The sequence below is a fragment of the Myxocyprinus asiaticus genome, chromosome 4 (genome assembly GCF_019703515.2).
Source record: "Myxocyprinus asiaticus isolate MX2 ecotype Aquarium Trade chromosome 4, UBuf_Myxa_2, whole genome shotgun sequence".
NCBI lineage: Eukaryota > Metazoa > Chordata > Actinopteri > Cypriniformes > Catostomidae > Myxocyprinus > Myxocyprinus asiaticus.
This window is the reverse complement of record NC_059347.1, coordinates 59,852,812-59,873,933: the sequence shown is the minus strand read 5'-3', so window position 1 is coordinate 59,873,933 and position 21,122 is coordinate 59,852,812. Positions and strand designations below refer to the sequence as shown.

General features: G+C 37.6%; 1 protein-coding gene across 3 annotated transcripts; it reads right to left on the bottom strand.

Annotated features, from left to right (window-relative positions):
• Positions 1-788: 788 nt before the first annotated feature.
• apooa (apolipoprotein O, a) lies at positions 789-20,513 on the bottom strand. 3 transcript variants are annotated; one of them, XM_051696431.1, is made up of 10 exons: positions 20,439-20,489; positions 19,153-19,189; positions 14,478-14,582; positions 13,648-13,767; positions 8,640-8,694; positions 8,420-8,515; positions 5,884-5,975; positions 1,766-1,864; positions 1,610-1,654; positions 789-1,019 (listed from the first exon to the last, which is right to left on the bottom strand). In XM_051696431.1, the coding sequence occupies exons 2-9, from the start codon at positions 19,156-19,158 to the stop codon at positions 1,610-1,612; spliced, it is 618 nt and encodes a 205-aa protein (XP_051552391.1). In that variant the 5' UTR covers positions 19,159-19,189; positions 20,439-20,489; the 3' UTR covers positions 789-1,019. The 3 variants fall into 3 exon arrangements, with proteins under 3 accessions (XP_051552391.1, XP_051552389.1, XP_051552390.1); XM_051696429.1 differs by lacking the exon at positions 19,153-19,189 and having other exon boundaries at positions 20,439-20,512; XM_051696430.1 differs by lacking the exons at positions 789-1,019; positions 19,153-19,189 and having other exon boundaries at positions 1,522-1,654; positions 20,439-20,513.
• Between the last annotated feature and the right edge of the window lie 609 nt (positions 20,514-21,122).

Below are 21,122 nucleotides of genomic sequence, written 5' to 3'. Positions count from 1 at the left end.
CTCTGGAGCCATATGGATTACTTTTATGCTGCCTTTATATGCTTTTTTTGAGCTTAAGTTCTGGCCACCATTCACCTGCATTGAGATATTCTTCTAAAAATCTTCATTTGTGTTCTGCTGAAAAAAGAAAGTCAGACACATCTGGGATGGCATGAGGGTGAGTAAATGATGAGAGAATTTGAATTTTTGGGTGAACTATTCCTTTAAATTTCAAAAGCTAACTTAAACATTCTTCCAAAGTGGCAAGTTTGAAGTTTTCCTTGCCACTGGTGGTTCCAAACTGAATTGCAAAAATGACTTTTCAAACAGGTTTCCAAAGCACTCTCTTTCTATCTGCCATTGGTTGATAGACTGATGGTCCCATCCAAAAAGCATGCCATTGCATGAGGCAATTTTGCTATCAAACAGCGGTTTTAAAAGTGCCACAGTGTTTACTTTCTTTGCCAGTGGCTTACTTAGACTCAGCATGTTTAACTGGGATAGGAGAAAGTATTTTAACATCAAAAAATGACACTGTTCACCTTTAAATTGGTTATTTTTAAATGGAAGAAAAAAAAGGCGAGTAAGACACACAATGACGTCATCCTACAGGAAATGTCTCAACCACTTGAGGATGTTTTGAATCAAGTGGTGAATCTCTAGTTCAGACTACCGTAGTTGCATTTTTTAAACATGCCAGTGAAAGGAAGTTCAGATAGTTTCAGACTCAAAATCAGCACTGACATTAACACACAACCCTGAACACTATATATTTTTTAATAATCGCAGTCAAAAATCAAAAGATCACATGGAATATAATATTTATTTTGGTATACAAGTGCATTTTCAATGTAATCGCAGTAGTTCCTTTTTCAAGTTCAAAACTTTCCAGACCACTAACCCCTCTCTGATGATTGACAGATGAAAGAGTAAGTAACTAGTGCAAAAGCAGTTCGTGAAGGTTGATTTAAGGGCAGAGATCCTGTATTTGCCCAACGACAACACACATTGTCATAGCAATGACCTGAGAGGTAATGTACCTATAAACAAACAACAAAGCAAAAGATAGTGTAGATAGTGGTTTAATCCATGTCTTCAGAAGTGACATGATAGGTGTGGGTAAGGAACAGATCAATATTTAAGTAATTTTTTTACTATAAATCTCCACTTTCACATTCTTCTTTTGTTTATTGGCGATATGCATGAAGAATACAAATCGCCACCTACTGGTCAGGAAGGAGAATTTATAGTAAAAAAAGGACTTAAATATTGACCTGTTTCTCAACCACACCTATCATATTGCTTCTGAACACATGGCTTTAACCACTGGAGTATAATGGGTTACTTTTATGCTGTCTTTATGTTCTTTTGGAGCTTCAAAGTTCTGGCCACAATTCACTTGCATTGAATGGATCAACAGAGCTGAGATATTCCTCTAAAAACATTTTTGAGTGACCTATCCCTTTAAGTGTAAAAAGACTTTTTTGGGGCCACTATATGAAGATGCAATAATGCATTGATTCATGAGTGGGACAAATGGGCTTGTTATGAGAAGATAAATCTTGTTTATTCATCGTGTGCACCTGTGTTGTAATTCCGTGCTTTTTATAACATGTTTGTTGTTTTGTACCTAAGCTTTGGTCTCTCCACTGGAACTCTTCTCTGCTTGATCAGTCTATTAAAACAGCAAACAAAATGAAAGTTGAGGGTGTTCCTGAACAAAATACCATCTGTAATGTTTTTCTGTGCATAAGAGAATGTTTGGGTCAGGATGAGACAAACTGACCTTCTGTTGAACCGTCTTCGAGGTGGGTTTGTCTTTGATAAGATTCTCCACGGCAACATAAGCCTTAAGTGTCCAGTCGTAAATGCCGTCTCCTGTTTTCTGTGGGGTGGAAAGATTAGAAAATGTCATCTAAGTCTGATGATTTAATTACTGGAAGTCATCTAGAAGCTGTTGGTCATAGTGGGATGTTCCTCCTGCCGATTGTCGTAACATTATTGAAGGGCTGCACAAGACGACGCGACAAGATGTGCAAGATGTGCACTTAACATCTTTAATGAGAGCACGAACTACAATCCCATGAAACACTGCCAATGACGTAAGGGAATTAAAAATGGCAAAAAATATAAAACTATTTATTTAAAGTTGTTGACTATAAGTATAAAAACAACACATTTGAATTGAAATGCTAAATAATAAAATATTTGCAAATATAGAAGTAGTTTGCGAGTGTAGGGAGACGACTCGATTCCATCATTTACAGTGCGTCGTGGGAGTGGGCGGTCACTGCAGAGCTCTTTTGGTGCGCTTTGTTGGCTGTGATTGGAGGGTCTTTCTCTTAAGGATCAGGGGTAGTGTAGTTCTTCACCAGGAATTCAACTATTAAAAACGATTTTTAAACAATGATGTTGAAATAACACAAACGAATGGCTTCAACAGAAGCAGACACCATCAAAGCTCACAATATCATTTAAAATCAAATCGCGTATGGATCAAATTAATGGGATTTTTACTTCCAGAACCAGACCATTACATTCTATTACCATAGCTTTTGACAGTCCAATCACAAATGGGATGTTTGGCCAAAAAATTATGATTCTACGTCGACAAGAAATCAGTTTGTCCTGCCATTAAAAATTCACATTTTGGTCCAGAAAGTGATATCAAGAACAAGATGAACGTACTTATAATGCAGAGAATTTCGATATTTTAATTACAGTGGCATGCAAAAGTTTGGGCACCCCTGGTCAAAATTTCTGTTGCTGTGAATAGTTAAGTAAGTAGAAGATGAACTGATCTCCAAAAGGCATAAATTTAAAGATGAAACATTCTTTTCAACATTTTAAGCAGTATTAGTGTATTATTTTTTATTTTGTACAATTTTAGAGTGAAAAAAAGGAAAGGAGCACCATGCAAAAGTTTGGGCACCCCAAGAGATTTGAGCTCTCAGATAACTTTTACCAAGGTCTCAGACCTTAATTAGCTTGTTAGGGTTATGGCTTGTTTACAATCATCGTTTGGAAAGGCCAGGTGATGCAAATTTCAAAACTTTATACACACTCTGACTCAAATCTTGTCCCAACAATCTGCAGCCATGGGCTCCTATAAGCAGCTGCCTAGCACTCAGAAAATTAAAATAATTGATGCCCACAAAGCAGGAGAAGGCTATAAGAAGATAGCAAAGCGTTTTCAGGTAGCCGTTTCCTCAGTTCGTAATATAATTAAGAAATGGCAGTTAACAGGAATGGTGGAGTTCAAGTTGAGGTCTGGAAGACCAAGAAAACTTTCAGAGAGAACTCCTCGTAAGATTGCTAGAAAGGCAAATCAAAAACCCTGTTTGACTGCAGGAGACCTTAAGGAAGATTTAGCAGACTCTGGAGTAGTGGTGCACTGTTCTACTGTGCAGCGACACCTGCACAGATATGACCTTCATGGAAGAGTCATGAGAAGAAAACCTTTCCTGCGTCCTCACCACAAAATTCAGCGTCAGAAGTTTGCAAATGAACATCTAAACAAGCCTGATGCATGTTGGAAACAAGTCCTGCAGACTGATGACGTTAAAATATAACTTTTTGGCTGCAATGAGCAAAGGTATGTTTGGAGAAAAAAGGGTGCAGAATTTCATGAAAAGAACACCTCTCCAACTGTTAAGCACGGGGGTGGATCGATCATGCTTTGGGCTTGCGTTGATGCCAGTGGCACAGGGGAACATTTCACTCGTAGAGGAAAGAATGGATTCAATTAAATACCAGCAAATTCTGGAAGCAAACATCACACCATCTGTAAAAAAGCTGAAGATGAAAAGAGGATTGCTTCTACTACAGTATAACGATCCTAAGCACACCTCAAAATCCACAATGGACTACCTCAAGAGGCGCAAGCTGAAGGTTTTGCCATGGCCCTCACAGTCCCCCGACCTAAACATCATCGAAAATCTGTGGATAGACCTCAAAAGAGCAGTGCATGCAAGACGGCCCAAGAATCTCACAGAACTAGAAGCCTTTTACAAGGAAAAATGGGCGAAAATCCCCCAAACAAAAATTGAAAGACACTTAGCTGGCTACAAAAAAGCTTTTACAAGCTGGGATACTTGCCAGGGGGTGTTACTAAGTACTAACCATGCAGGGTGCCCAAACTTTTGCTTCGGGCCATTTTCCTTTTTTAGTAATAGATGAATATAAAAAAGTAAAATTGCTTAAAATATTAAAGAAATGTGTCATCTTTAACATTAAGCCTTTTGGAAATCAGGCCATCTTTTGCTCGCTTAGCTATTCACAGCAACAGAAATTTTGATCAGGGGTGCCCAAACCTTTGCATGCCACTGTATATCATTTTATGTGGGCTGAGACAAATCATATAGATCCACATCGGTCACATAAACATCTTGACTACACTCCCAATGACTACAGTATCTTGCAGGAGACTCGACGCTTTGCTACTTATTCGCATAAATGTAAAATTTCTCAACTTTGTTGCATTGGAGAATATGCCTACACTGCATTGCCAAAGATGTTGCTGGAAATCACAGACTCTTAATGAAAATGAGTGACTTCCAGTTGCTTTGTTGCTGTATGTGTAAACACCCCTTAAGTGTGCTCTCACACTACAGCTTTTGGTGCGAACCCTAGTCCATTTTATTTCGGTTTGTTTGGTTGGTGTAAATCAATTTTTTCCTCAGAAGCTTGAAAAGGTGTTCTGAGGATAAAATTGCTATGAAAGCAATCTGTATTAAATGCATACTATCTTCCTATTGATGACTGATCATTAGGATCTGGGAGCGTATCTATGTTCCCAGGGTCCTATGTTCCCCAGATTTATATGGTACATATTGAACACATGAAAAAGGGTCCAACATGGACACGTATTGATGCATAACTCAACCAAACGAGGTCGGATCAGCCCCAAACTCGGGTCGATGGTAGTCCTGGTGGTACCCGAGTGGATGATGGTAGTACATCCGGCAGGGGAACCGCGGACGTGCCCCCCCCCCACGGCCGAACGTCCAACACGGACACGTATAGATGTATAACTTGGCCGAGCGAGGTCGGATCGGCCTCAAACTTGGGGCAATGGTAGTCCTGGTGGTACCCGAGCAGATGATGGCGGTACATCCAGCAGGGGAGCCAGTTGCACCCCCCCCCGAACATCCAACATCCACCGCCGAACATCCAACATGGACCCGTATAGATGCCATATAAATCTGGGGAACATAGGACCCTGGGAACATAGGAATGACCTCTAGGATCTTTGCATGCTCCCAGTCACACTTATCATAGTTTTGCATTTCTCAAAGCAGCAGTGACCAAGTCATTTGCCTTTGGAGAGCAGAATTATACTCACGTTTGGACCAAGCAACCAAACTAAGTGTGACAACAGCCTAATTCTAGGACCTGCCAATTATGGGTCGTTTTACTTTATAATCAGAGACCTCTTCTCGCTTTACAGGACATGTCCATCAGTATATCTAACAGGACGGGGACATACAGCATTGAAACTGCCTTTCAGAGACTCTAGTCTAAAACTGCTTGTTTTTGTGATGATGTGTGTTGACAGAGTTTCAGTCAGCAGGACACGTATCACAGTGAGAGAGCACTTTCCCCTGCAAAGTCCATATTGGGTACAGTCAAAACAGACAAATGTCTGATAATAATGCCGTGTTCATGAGAGGTTGAGTTTCTGGCCTTGAGGGCTGTTAGGAATGAGTTTCATCTGCTGTTTTTAAACTGAGCTGATGTGGTGGAAACTTGCACATCGTAACCCACCTCACCATTTTCCTCTGCTCGTTTTCAGACCTGTCTCAGCAGGAGTGAAGGGGTTTGACATGATAACATCGAACAGTCCTACAGCCAGTAAAAATACAAGCCATACAGGAACTCGAGTGAACACCTACACACACCTACCTTTGCGATGGTTACAGCCTCTTGTGGATAGTACATAGAAGCACCAACAGCCATTAGTGTGGTTGGGTAGATCAGTCTCTTCATCCTAGAACCTACAGAAATGGCCAAAAACCCCTTAAAATTCACAAAATTCAAGCATTTGTAATAATAACGTGTCACTGTCAGATTTCATGCAGCATAATGTGAATTACATGAAGCATTAATAGAAGGCAGATGCTATTTGCCCCACATTGTTAAAAATATACTATTTGCATCACATGGTAAATAGTGATGTATAAGCTTACTATTTTCACCCCACATTTAGGTCATCATAAATAAGGTTGTCCGAAGTGATAAAAATTTAATATCTTTTGAAAATCTAGTTTAAAAAACGATTTTAGTTTCCATGTTGGTTTCAGAATTTTTGAAAAAATTTATAGAATTTTCTACGAAAAAAAAGTATTTAATGACTTTAAAAATGACATGTGGTGCAACCATCAAGTAAAATGTATTAAAATACTTTCCTTGCACATGAGTGTACACAATCATTAATTGTAAAAAAAATGTCAAATATATATTTCAAGGTAAAAAATATTTTTGAGTCACGATTATCAATAGGTTTTCTTATGATTACTATATTTAACCTGAACAAAATGTGCTTTTCCATACAAATGTCAAAATATCTGTATTTTTTTATTTTATTTTTTTACTTAACAGTCTTGATAGTCTAAAGGGTCCTCTCTGTTTTTATTGATTTTTTGGTTGCACTTTATTTTTCAGTATGTGTACTTTCAGTGTACTTACCCATGAAAGTAATGAGTAACATTAGGTAACTACATGTATTTAATATGGGTTAAGGTTAGGGTTGGGGTTAGGTTTAGGGTTAGTACCTAGTAATTACTATAATTGTTGTAATTATATAGTATGTAAATGTAAAACAGTACAGTAAAATTAAGTGTTACCCATTTTTTTTTATAGCTACCTGCATGTTGATTACACCCCCTGAATTTAATTTGGTAAACAAAAGTTTTTAAAATAGTTATAATATTTAAAAACTAATATATATATATATATATATATATATATTTTTTTTTTTTTAATAAAACATTATCCCAACATTTCTTTCAAGGATTTAAGCTTGAAATAAGATTCTCCGGATAGTTTCACCAGAAAACCCCAGAAAAAATTATCAAAATTACATTGAACTTAGTTATTGGAAACATGTTCATCATAACAGAGGTTTATTCAAGTAATTGTTTGTTTGAATTGCATTTTTAATGGATTTTTGAATAACCTAATAGATCTGGACAAAAAATGAGCATCACGTCATTGATCCATTTATCAAAAGTATCTAGTCAGCATCCATTATCCTCCTGAGACCCGAGCGTGACTGCTGTGTACAATTTCCATTCCCCTTTTTGATTTGTAACTAGAAGCCCCTATGAAACATGCAAAAAAAATAAATAAAAAAAATTTTTTTTTTTTTTAGACCAAATAGTTTTCCTAAAAATGTAAGTCCACATATGTGGACAGCGGGACAAAGTTATGAAATTTTAAATAATACCAAGCCATAGAAAGTCAGATTTATTTATTTATATATTGCAAATAGTTTATTATGTTTCCAGGAGTGTTGATTATTCATGTTTTTGAGACGTTACAGACATTACATCAGAAATTAGCATAAATAATTCTGATTCAAAGTAACGTCCAGCATCATCCAATCACTGCCAGCTATGTTAAATTAAAATTTTTCATGAAAAATTCTGAATCTATGTACTGATTATCATTGTCCCATGACTGCCAAACATGTTGAGTGGTCCAAAAATCATCTGCAGCCTGAAACTGAACTTTTGTCCTGATTTTAGGAGTAAATGCACTTGGCTGTATAGTAAAGCTATAGGATGCACCCTTGCTCCCTATTTAGTGAATGACTTAACTTCCAGTGTGCTGTCTGTCTGCACTGTTCTCAGAACAGTTTGAAATGCACCTTATTTTCATCCTAACTCCATTTAAAGTGAAAATGTATATAATAAATGTATAATAAATACATAAATGTATATCATTTATGAAATTCTAACTCCATGAATATTTCACAACTTAGTCCCGCTGTCCAAATATGTGGACATAATAGTTTTAGGAAAACTATTTGCTGTAGAATCTATTTATTTTTTGCTTGTTTATTAGGTGCTATTAGTTACAAATCCAAAAGGGAAATGGAAAATGCATAGCAGTTAAATATTTTTCTATGCAACTTTTTTCTCCAATCCCAGCTGAATGTGGGTAGACAACTATAAGTAAGCCATTGGTAAGTTGATTTCCCCGATGTCACACTGTTGGCCAGTGATATTTGGACCTGGGTACAAATAGTCACTCTGATAATATAAATGCATACCACAGTGCTAAAAAACGATGCCATTAAAGGGATAGTTCATTCAAAAAAATGTTTAATTCTGTCATCATAATGTGGTTTATTGTTCTAAACCACAACATGAAGGTGAGTAAATGATGACAGAATATTCATTTTTGGGTTAACTATCTCTTCTAAAGCGTTCAATACCTCGTCCAAGGAAAAGGCCGAGGATCCCAGCAAAGCCAATGACTCCGGTTCTTGGGTAAAACTCAGGTGGAGGGTTCTTCAGGTAGGCGTAACTGTCTAAATCACGGAGCAAGAAAGTCACTATATTTAAGCCATGTTATTGAGTAATGTCACATAGGAAACAACCATTCAGTGCATGCTTTCTTTGTGTCTCTCTGTGTGTGTGTAAGTGTTTGCTTACTTTGCCCAAACTGCACAGAACTGTCAACCTTAGGTTTCACCACTCCATATACACCCTGGGTTGCAATGTCAGCACAAAGAAAGAATGTTACTCTTTAGTCTTTACAATGTAACTTTCACCCTAACCCATGCTTTTTGGGCTTCATATGAAAAAAAAAAGGAAAAAAAGCAAACAATAAAAGAGCTGGTGTGCACTCGATGAAAGAAAAAAACTGGACAGCTTTCATTTCTCGTAACCAAAGCAGAAAGTTTCATTCCTGTAAAGGGAGAGTTCACCCAAAAATGCATGTCGTTCCAGACCCGTTTGATTTTCTTTCTCCTGTGGAACACAAAAGGAGATGTTTAGCAGAATGTTAACGCTGCTCTTTCCATACAATGAAAGCAGACAGTGAGTAGGGGCTGTCAAGCTCCAAAAAGGGCATAAAATACCATAAAGGAAGTACATATGACTCGTGCACTCTATTCCAAGCCTTCTGAAGTCATGTAAAACCTGTATGCTTTTATTGTGTGGAACAGAGTGAATATCATGCTAAATGTCTCCTTTTGTGTTCAACAGAAGTCACACAAATGTCTTTTGAGAAGACATGAGGTTGAGTTAATGATGACTGAACTGTAATTTTTTAGGTGAACAAACCATTTTAACCTCTACACAGTCCAAAGGTTTATTAGTGGACTTTATACTGTAGGTTTATAATGTAGATTAGCTCATTACGATTTTGATGATTTATAAAAGTGCTTCCTGAACAAATCTTTATCAACGGTAATAAACCCATAATCCATGATAGAGATAATCACAGAGATATAGGGCAAAAAATTCCTCAGACATTTAAAATGTAGAGATATAGTGCATTCCTCCAATTGTTTTTTCTAACATTTGATAAATTCCATTACATTATTTTTATATGGGATGCATGCCTCTGCAGACACCGTAGTGACCTAGAGATATCTGTTTTCATTCTTTCAGAGACGTGTTTTGAATGTGTAGATAATATAAAGTGATTTAAAGAAAAAACTTAAAATAAGCTCTGAATACACTGAACATGAATATGAATATATATATATATATATAAATCATATTTATTTTAAATATTTACATTTATTGTGAAAAAGGTAATATAAATAAAATTGTAAAAATATACAGTAAAACTATAAATATTGTGTTAAAGCAGCTTTACAGATAATACTGAATGAAAACCCTTATTTCTTATAAATATTTGTTTCATAATATAAGAAATTATCTGCTGATTTATTTTCTGTTTTTATTTCTTACTATGGCAATCAATACAATAAAATAATCATGATTTATCGAATGATTTCAGATTTAAGTGGTAATGTCATATATTCAGTAATGTCAACATTTTTACACTGTTTTTTCTCTAAAATTGTTTGTGGACCCCCTAGCACCCCTATGTTAATACCCCTGATCTAACACAGAGACTGGTCAATTAATTTCAAATGTAGTTTAGCACAGTGTTCAATGTGTTTTGATATATTGTACATTATTGACAGATGCTTTTGCATTTGTTGTTTTAATTTTGTAGGGAACAGCTATAATTGTTCATATTGTGAATTTATTTCAATAACATGGTTCCATTAAAGTATTTGACTGGACAAAAACAAATGGATGGCACACTGTCAAAAAAACACCCTCATTAAAAAACTTAATTTCTGACACTGTTTGTCTGGTGTCAATGTGACCAAAGCTGTTTCAGCTGTTTCAATGTGACCAAAAATGTTTCAATACTTATAAAGTGCTGTCTCTTCACTCAAGCTTCTGTTTTTTAATATTTTTATAAGATGTTCTGCTTTTAACTGCGGGTCAGTGTGCCCTGCATCCTCTTGTGTTGTGTATGTTCATGGAACAGTGAGGACACAGGGCAACATTAATGGCATGAATGAATGAATGTTGCATTTATATAGAGCTTTTTCGACGCCACACTCAAAGCGCTTTACACAGTGAACAGGGGACTCTCCTCAACCACCACCAGTGTGCAGCATTTACCTGGATGATGCGACGGCACCCATAGTGTGCCAGTACGCTCACCCCACACCAGCTATTGGTGGAGAGGAGAGAGTAGAGTGATACAGCCAATTAGTGGATGGGGATTATTAGGAGGGCATATTGACTGAGGCATGCTCAATATCAATATGACATTTCATGAGAGACATTTTCTAATTCGTTGTTTTTATACATTGTACCATCACAGGTCTTTTTGGAGAGATCCACACCACTTAAAGCAGTACTCCTCATAAAAACACTACACAAACTAACATATTGCACAATCCAGCTGAAAGCAGCACAAAACTGGAAACAGATTGCACTACAACAAAATACACTGTAGCGTTCTGCCTATCTCCATTTTAGAGTTTGACTTTACAGAACACTCCGCTTTAATTCCAGACAAAACATAATATCATGATACAACCCCAATTCCAAAAAAGTTGGGACAGTATGATAAATGCTAATAAAAACAAAAAGGAGTGATTTGTAAATTATATTCACCCTTTGCTATATTGAAAGCACTACAACTACACATTATATATATATATATATATATATATATATATATATATATATATATATATATATATACACACATTAGTCTTTCCTTGTGAATTTCATTGTTTTTTGAAAATTTACAGTATCTTTGTACATTAGAAAGTTCAATGTACTAACCTTTCAAGTAAAAATTTTTTGTGTGCATTTATTAGGTGGTATTCAAGATGTTTTCAAAACATTAGCATAGTCATTCGTTCTTACTAATAAATTGCTAAAATCCAGTCTTGAAAGTCAAAGTTTAACATAACTGGTTTGTTTTGCGCTTATTAGGTTGTATTTACAATTTATTGAACTATATTAACACAGTGATTATGACTAAATTAGTATTGATTTTACTACATTTTTACTATGAATTGCTATCATCTTAAAATAAAGACAATTTGACTCCTTGATCTAAAGTGAAACATTTACTTAGACAAAGTTATTATTTATATATACAGTGCATTCAGAAAGTATTCAGCCTTATGCTAAAATGCTTTCAATTATTTTTTTTCTCACATCAATCTGCACTTCAAACCCCATAATGACAAAGCAAAAACACGATTTTTGATAACTTTGCAAATTTATTAAAAAGAAAAAACTGAAGTATCACATTGACATAAGTATTCAGACCCTTTGCTATGACACTTGAAATTTAGCTCAGGTGCATCCCATTCCTCTGGATCATCTTTGAGATGTTTCTACACTTTGATGGAGTCCACCTGTGGCAAATGCAATTGATTGGACATGATTTGGAAAGACACACACCTGTCTATATAAGGTCTTATAGCTGAAAATGCATATCAGAGCAAGAACCAAGCCATGAGGTCAAAGAAACTGCCTGCAGAGCTCAGAGACAGAATTGTGTCGAGACACAGATCTGGGGAAGGCTACGAATAAATTTCAGCTGCATTGAAGTTTCCCAAGAGCACAGTGGCCTCCCTAATTCTTAAATGGAAGACGTTTGGAACAACCAGGACTCTTCCTAGAGCTGGCCGCCCAGCCAAACTGAGCCATTGGGGGAGAAGGGGCTTGGTATGAGAGGGAATCAAGAACCCGATGGTCACTCTGGTTGAGCTGCAGAGATCATGTGTGGAGATGGGAGAAACTTGCAGAAGGACAACCATCACTGCAACACTCCACCGATCTGGGATTTATGACAGAGTGGCCAGACGGAAGCCTCTCCTCAGTAAGACACATAAAAAAGCACCTAAAGGACTCTCAGACTGTGAGAAACATGATTCTCTGGTCTGATGAAATGATGATTGAACTGTTTGGCCTCAATTTCAAGCATCATGTCTGGAGGAAATCAGGCACCGCTCATCACCTGCGCAATACCATCCCAACGGTGAAGCATGGTGGTGGTAGCATCCTGCTGTGGGGGTGTTTTTCCGCGGCAGGGACTGGGGGACTGGTCAGGGTTGAAGGAAAGCTGAATGCAGCGAAATACAGAGATATCCTTAATGAAAACCTGCTCCAGAGCGCTCAGGACTGGGCCAAATGTTCACATTCCAACAGGACAATGACCCTTAACACACAGCCAAGACAACACAAGAGTGGCTTTGGAACAACACTGTGAATGTCCTTGAGTGTCAAGTTAAAGCAGCTGTGCTGTTTCATAATGCTTTGAAATCATCCTGGACTTTTTTTGCACCCGTCTGTGCTATTTATAATTGTTGGTCTTTTGTAAACATGCACTAGATGGATGTCTTTGATTGTTTTGATGCGATTCTGGCGATTAAAAATGCATCTCATTCTGCTGCTGCCACTGACTGGGAGAAACACATGCCATTGTGTGTGTAAACAAACACGGAAGATGTGAGATGAAGACCAGCATCTCTGCTTTGACCTGTTGAAGCCGGTTGAAGCACCCAACATCACCACGGATTGTATTATGTTTGCGTTTTCAGAACATTATAGCGAAGATTTTATGTGTTTTTTTTTTTGCCTCAGATCAGCGTGGATTGCCTGTGAACCAGAGTCAATCTTTGCAAAGGAACTGTTATTGAATGAGCATTATTAAAGATGGGGCAGATAAAAACTCTATTGGACCCGAAGCAAAACCGTCAGTAAACAGTTTCATTCACAAATATTTCAAATGTCTTGACTGTTTTATAGTTAAGGTGCCACTGTGCTTAATGTATCTGGATGCAATGCACTGGGTGTACGTTATGTGTAAACCCTGAAATTCAGTTTTATAATGTTGTGGAGCTTGCTGTTTAACTTGTATTATAAGTAGACCTCATGGAATATAATACAAGTTATAAAAAAAAAAAAAAAAAAAAAGAGTATGTCATGACCCCAGTATGCCAGAGGAGTCCCCAAAAACAAACATAAACCAAGTTTTCTTTAAAGATTCAGAACAGAGACTACCCCACCAAATCAGTCAAGCTTGTTAAAAGTTCATTAGTACACAAAACCATCATACTTAATCACGCTTGAGTATGATAAACTTGCTGCAAATCTTTACCTGGCACCAGGTGGCATAAGGCTCTGCCAGTCTTCGCAATGTGGCCATGCCCTCTTCCACCTGCCCACTCTCAGGCTCCACATACTGGCACTTCTGCTGCGGTGTCGTGTAGAGAGAGAGCTGCAAAAGCAACGTTCTATCAGTATGAAAAACAACTTATTGTAAGAATGATCTTAACATAAAATGAGATATTCTTGACTGTTAAAACTCAGTTTTCACTACTAATGTAAGGACAGATAATTAACACTCTGTTTAACCGTAAGGATGAATCTCATTCAAATGTTCAGATTTCACCCCAAAATCAACAATTTAAGGATAATTTAAAGGCGGAACAACAAATACTACCATGATGCATAAACATTTTGTAATTTAAATAATGTAGCATTACATTTTCTGCATTACAGTAATGAGATTTTGTCGCACTATGGTGATGAGAGTACATTTTTTTTGCGCTCAAACATTTTTTAACCTATTTTTAAGATTTATGCATTTCAATTTCATAACAAAATTCCATCAAATTGAATTATGTATTCTTTCACAAAATTACATAAAACTTTAAATTATTCAAGTTTATTGATTTTGTTTTGTTAAAGATTACACAACTCAATCTGATAGAACTTTGTTATGAACTTTGAATGAGTAAATCTTAAAAACAGGCTAAAATATTTTTTAAATGTCAACTGGGGGGCAGAAATTAAAATGTCACAATGCATAAAATCGTATTGGTCCTGAAAACAGGCTTCATTTTCTCCATGCAAAGCAATAATTTCCTTTTTTCTTGGTTTTGATATTGAGATTCTCCTGCAAGGCTGTGAGAAGGTCCACATTACCTCGTCTACACTCAGAGTTGTGCTGGCTTTCTCATCAGCGCTGGCGGCCAGAACAGAGGCCGAGAACAATCCCAGAGTGCTTAAGACTCCTGCTACCCCTCCAACCTATCGGCACATCCGCAGCGCCGTCATCATGGAAACAGAGTGCATGAATAAACCGGTCAGACGAAATGTACTGACCCAAAACGCCCCTTAGATGTAGCATACAACATCCTAGAACTTCACAACGACTTCATCAACGGCAGTTTTGTGGTCACTGTCAACACATGCTTTATGTTTCTTATTTAAGCAAGAATAACGTTCAGTAAGGACACACACATACACACACACACACTCAAATTGCCCACATACAGGTGCATCTCAATAAATTAGAATGTCGTGGAAAAGTTCATTTATTTCAGTAATTCAACTCAAATTGTGAAACTCGTATATTAAATAAATTCAATGCACACAGACTGAAGTAGTTTAAGTCTTTGCTTCTTTTAATTGTGATGATTTTGGCTCACATTTAACAAAAACCCACCAATTCACTATCTCAAAAAATTAGAATATGGTGACATGCCAATCAGCTAATCAACTCAAAACACCTGCAAAGGTTTCCTGAGCCTTCAAAATGGTCTCTCAGTTTGGTTCACTAGGCTACACAATCATGGGGAAGACTGCTGATCTGACAGTTGTCCAGAAGACAATCATTGACACCCTTCACAAGGAGGGTAAGCCACAAACATTCATTGCCAAAGAAGCTGGCTGTTCACAGAGTGCTGTATCCAAGCATGTTAACAGAAAGTTGAGTGGAAGGAAAAAGTGTGGAAGAAAAAGATGCAAAACCAACCGAGAGAACCGCAGCCTTATGAGGATTGTCAAGTAAAATCGATTCAAGAATTTGGGTGAACTTCACAAGGAATGGACTGAGGCTGGGGTCAAGGCATCAACCACACACAGACATGTCAAGGAATTTAGCTACAGTTGTCGTATTCCTCTTGTTAAGCCACTCCTGAACCACAGACAATGTCAGAGGCATCTTACCTGGGCTAAGGAGAAGAACTGGACTGTTGCCCAGTGGTCCAAAGTCCTGTTTTCAGATGAGAGCAAGTTTTGTATTTCATTTGGAAACCAAGGTCCTAGAGTCTGGAGGAAGGGTGGAGAAGCTCATAGCCCAAGTTGCTTGAAGTCCAGTGTTAAGTTCCCACAGTCTGTGATGATTTGGGGTGCAATGTCATCTGCTGGTGTTGGTCCATTGTGTTTTTTGAAAACCAAAGTCACTGCACCCGTTTACCAAGACATTTTGGAGCACTTCAGGCTTCCTTCTGCTGACCAGCTTTTTAAAGATGCTGATTTCATTTTCCAGCAGGATTTGGCACCTGCCCACACTGCCAAAAGCACCAAAAGTTGGTTAAATGACCATGGTGTTGGTGTGCTTGACTGGCCAGCAAACTCACCAGACCTGAACCCCATAGAGAATCTATGGGGTATTGTCAAGAGGAAAATGAGAAACAAGAGACCAAAAAATGCAGATGAGCTGAAGGCCACTGTCAAAGAAACCTGGGCTTCCATACCACCTCAGCAGTGCCACAAACTGATCACCTCCATGCCACGCCGAATTGAGGCAGTAATTAAAGCAAAAGGAGCCCCTACCAAGTATTGAGTACATATACAGTAAATGAACATACTTTCCAGAAGGCCAACAATTCACTAAAAATGTTTTTTTTATTGGTCTTATGATGTATTCTAATTTTTTGAGATAGTGAATTGGTGGGTTTTTGTTATTTGTGAGCCAAAATCATCACAATTAAAAGAACCAAAGACTTAAACTACTTCAGTCTGTGTGCATTGAATTTATTTAATACACGAGTTTCACAATTTGAGTTGAATTACTGAAATAAATGAACTTTTCCACGACATTCTAATTTATTGAGATGCACCTGTAGTTGTTTTTAAGAGGACATTAAGAGGACATTCTTTAAAATGTTACTATAAGGGACTTGATCAGTAACAGAAACTGTCGGTCAAATAATTTTTTTCTACATATGGCTAATGTTTAGGACAAGGGATGAAGACACACAAACAAGTTACATAATTTTGTTTTGACTCAACTGGTGGGCCGCGACCCAAACATGTCTCATAGGTCTGTTCTGATTGGAAAAAACAATGCTAAATGCAAATAATAAAATGCAACTAACCATATAGTTGTGCACAGTTAGGATAGAAAATGAATAGGCTCACAGTGCATCCGGAAAGTATTCACAGCGCTTCACTTTTTCCACATTTTGTTATGTTACAGCCTTATTCCAAAATGGATTAAATTCATTATTTTCCTCAAAATTCTACAAACAATACCCCATAATGACAACGTGAAAGAAGTTTGTTTGAAATATTTGCAAATTTATTTAAAATAAAAAACGAAAAAAATGCATGTACATAAGTATTCACAGCCTTTGCCATGACACTCAAAATTGAGCTCAGGTGCATCCTGTTTCCACTGATCATCCTTGAGGTGTTTCTACAACTTGATTGGAGTCCACCTGTGGTAAATTCAGTTGATTGGACATGATTTGGAAAGGCACACACCTGTCTATATAAGGTCCCACAGTTAACAGTGCATGTCAGAGCACAAACCAAGCCATGAAGTCCAAGGAATTGTCTGTAGACCTCCGAGACAGGATTGTATCGAGGCACAGATCTGGGGAAGGGTACAGAAACATTTCTGCAGCATTGAAGGTCCCAATGAGCACAACAGCCCCCATCATCCATAAATGGAAGAAGTTTGGAACCACAAGGACTCTTCCTAGAGCTGGCCACCTGGCCAAACTGAGTGATCGGGGGAGAAGGGCCTTAGTCAGGGAGGTGACCAAGAACCCGAAGGTCACTCTGACAGAGCTCCAGTGTTTCTCTGTGGAGAGAGGAGAACCTTCCAGAAGAACAACCATCTCTGCAGCACTCCACCAATCAGGCCTGTATGGTAGAGCGGCCAGACGGAAGCCACTCCTCAGTAAAAAGTACATGACAGCCCGCCTGGAGTTTGCCAAAAGGCACCTGAAGGACTCTCGGACCATGAGAAACAAAGATTGAACTCTTTGGCCTGAATGGCAAGCGTCATGTCTGGAGGAAACCAGGCACCGCTCATCACCTGGCCAATACCATCCCTACAGTGAAGCATGGTGGTGGCAGCATCATGCTGTGGGGATGTTTTTCAGTGGCAGGAACTGGGAGACTAGTCAGGATTGAGGTAAAGATGAATTCAGCAATGTACAGAGACATCCTTGATGAAAACCTGCTCCAGAGCGTCTGGACCTCAGACTGGGGCGAAGGTTCATCTTCCAACAGGACAACGACCCTAAGCACACAGCCAAGATAACAAAGGAGTGGCTCCGGGACAACTCTGTGAATGTCCTTGAGTGGCCCAGCCAGAGCCCAGACTTGAACCCGATTGAACATCTCTGGAGAGATCTGAAAATGGCTGTGCACCGACGCTCCCCATCCAACCTGGTGGAGCTTGAGAGGTCCTGCAAAGAAGAATGTGAGAAACTGCCCAAAAATAGGTGTGCCAAGCTTGTACCATCATACTCAAAAAGACTTGAGGCTGTAATTGGTGCCAAATATGCTTCAAAGTATTGAGCAAAGGCTGTGAATACTTATGTACATGTGGTTTTATTTTTTTTATTTTTTTTCGCTTTTTATTTTTAATACATTTGCAAAGATTTCAAACAAACTTCTTTTACATTGTCATTATGGGGTATTGTTTGTAAAATTGAGGTAATAATTAAATCCATTTTGGAATTAGGCTGTAACATAACAAAATGTGGAAAAAGTGAAGCGCTGTGAATACTTTCCGGATGCACTGTATCAGCTATTAAAAATGAGGAGAAAAAGCTTTCCATATCGTTTGTTGTTTATGTCAAAGACATTTTGCTGCAAATTCATCTTTCACTAATTCAATATTAGGCCCAGAGTTTGTTCTATGTGTTAAGCTGGTAAATCACACTTCTGCCGTTGTTTTTGCATTAACAAGGATGTAATTTTCCAATACAGCCTCTGATATGTTAACATGCATGTTATTGGGCTGTACTACATTTTATGAGTTTCAGACTACGTAGTGGCCTACTTTTTATATCTTTCTGGTCATACTGCTTCATTATAACTATTATAACATTATAACTTCTTTCATTTTTTACATCTCTGCAGAACTTCTTTTCTACTTTTGCTTTCAATTTTCAAGTTTACATATAGGCTATAAGTTGCCTTGGTGCTTTTTTTACTCACCTGTCAATAAGGTTTGATTCCAGCCTTTGGTAAATACCTAAAAACATGAATAATACAAATGTAGCTTTTGCTTTTTATTAGCAATGGACCTGGAATAGCTGAGGAGTTTTAAAAAATTTTTTTTTTTTTTTTACCCTTTAAGTTTTTATATATTTGTATTTTAGACTGTGCAATTAGTATAAAGTCTCTTACGCTGATGTTTAATGTAATAATTTTTATTTTGTGCCATTTTCTATTTTTAGTATTCTGACATTAGCAAATTGCATAGTCACTTAATTTCCCTACAACTATTTACCAAAATTTGCTTTTGCAAGAAAAGTAAATTATTTTTTAAACACTGCTTTCATAATGTGCACAACTGAGAGTTAAAGGGATAGCTCACCCCAAAATTTAAATGTTCTCATTATTTACTCACCCTCATGCCATTACAGATGTGTATGACTTTCTTTCTTCTGCAGAACACAAATGAAGATTTTTAGAAGAATATTTCAGCTCTGTAGGTCCATACAATGCAAGCGAATGGTGAACAAAACTTTGAAGCTCAAAAAGCACATAAAGGCAGCATAAAAGTAATCCATACGACTCCAGTGGTTTAATCCATGTCTTCAGAAGTGATATGAAAGGTGTGGGTGAGAAACAGATCAATATTCAAGTCCTTTTTTGCTATTAATCTACTTTCACATAGCCCTCCTATGCACATTCATGAGAGTTCTACTTCTGATTTTTTGCCAATTTGTATTCGTTGTGCATATCGCCACCTGCTGGGATATGATTATTTATTATTTTCCTTTCTTTTATCCCTCCTTTTTTCCTTTCTCCTCCCTGCCCAGTTGGTAGCGATTTGCACTAAGAATGCCAATCAGCAAAAAACAGAAGAACTCGGTCCTCCCGTGAACGCGCATACTGTAAGAGGGCTGGTGAAAGTGTAGATTAAAAAAGGACTTAAATATTGATCTGTTTCTCAGTCACACCTGGGATGGCATGAGGGTGAGTAAATGATGAGAGAATTTTCATTTTGGGTGAACTGTACCTTTAATTTAGTTTCTCTTGAGGATTTAAGGGTATTTTGTCTCCATCTAGTGGCCAGATGTGGTAATGCACCTGAGCGCTGATGCGCCACATCTCACTGCTGTCAGAGGTCGACTACTGTTTGAAGTTCTGAAAAGCCTGATATATATATATATATATATATATATAAACTTTTATAAGATCACTGAACCACTCTATACTACTAGTAGTGCTTCAGTAAGCCTTCATTTAACATCTTTCAACCTTTCAACAATGTCCCAGTCGATAGAGTAAAACAAGAGTTTGACATCTGCCGGGTTTATAGTGATCTCACACTGCGAACTCAAGATTGTCCTGAAATATTTATAGGGTTTTTAGGCAGTAAGGACGAGTTTATAGAATTATAACAACCTGAAATAGCAAATAATAATAATACGTAGCTTTATTTAAACAATTATAATAGTTTAGTCTTAGATCTTCTGCAGTGTCCCTGTACTTCCTGTCCTCAAATGCACTTTTTAAAGCTCAAAAACAAATTCTTATTTTTATAATGACATTAGCTCAAATAAAAATATTGTAAGTGCGCATTTAAGACTAAATAGCGCGTAAGTAAAAATACCCCTTGCGTTAAAAGCAGAACGACCGCCAAGAAGACGAACTGAAACAGGTCAGCTTGAAGTTTTTAATTCTCACCTTGTACATGTTCCAATCTTCTTCTTCACTGTTGCCCTCTGGGGTGCAATCCCTCTTTGGTGTTCTTACCGCTTTCCTGTGTTCTTGCAGCGCATTACAGTTAGAGTTAGTTTATTCCGCCATCTAGTGTTCATGAAGCACATTACAGTTAGAGTTAGTTTATTACGCCATCTAGTGTTCATGCAGCGCATTACAGTTAGAGTTAGTTTATTCTGCCATCTAGTGTTCATGAAGCGAATTACAGTTAGAGTTAGTTTATTCCGCCATCTAGTGTTCATGCAGCGCATTACAGTTAGAGTTAGTTTATTCCGCCATCTAGTGTTCATGCAGCGCATTACAGTTAGAGTTAGTTTATTCCGCCATCTAGTGTTCATGAAGCGCATTACAGTTAGAGTTAGTTTATTACGCCATCTAGTGTTCATGCAGCGCATTACAGTTAGAGTTAGTTTATTCCGCCATCTAGTGTTCATGCAGCGCATTACAGTTAGAGTTAGTTTATTCTGCCATCTAGTGTTCATGAAGCGCATTACAGTTAGAGTTAGTTTATTCTGCCATCTAGTGTTCATGCAGCGCATTACAGTTAGAGTTAGTTTATTCTGCCCTCTAGTGTTCATGAAGCGCATTACAGTCATAATATTTTTCACCAATCAGTTGTTTTAATTAAATTCATAAATTGTTTATGCC

Excerpts from the sequence above, each read along its gene's own strand:
- apooa (XM_051696430.1), bottom strand. Across the intron at positions 13,768-14,477 it reads CAACTCTGAGTGTAGACGAG|CTCTCTCTCTACACGACACC; the intron begins GTAATGTGGACC and ends TTGCTTTTGCAG. Across the intron at positions 8,516-8,639 it reads TTCTGTGCAGTTTGGGCAAA|ACAGTTACGCCTACCTGAAG; the intron begins GTAAGCAAACAC and ends TCCGTGATTTAG.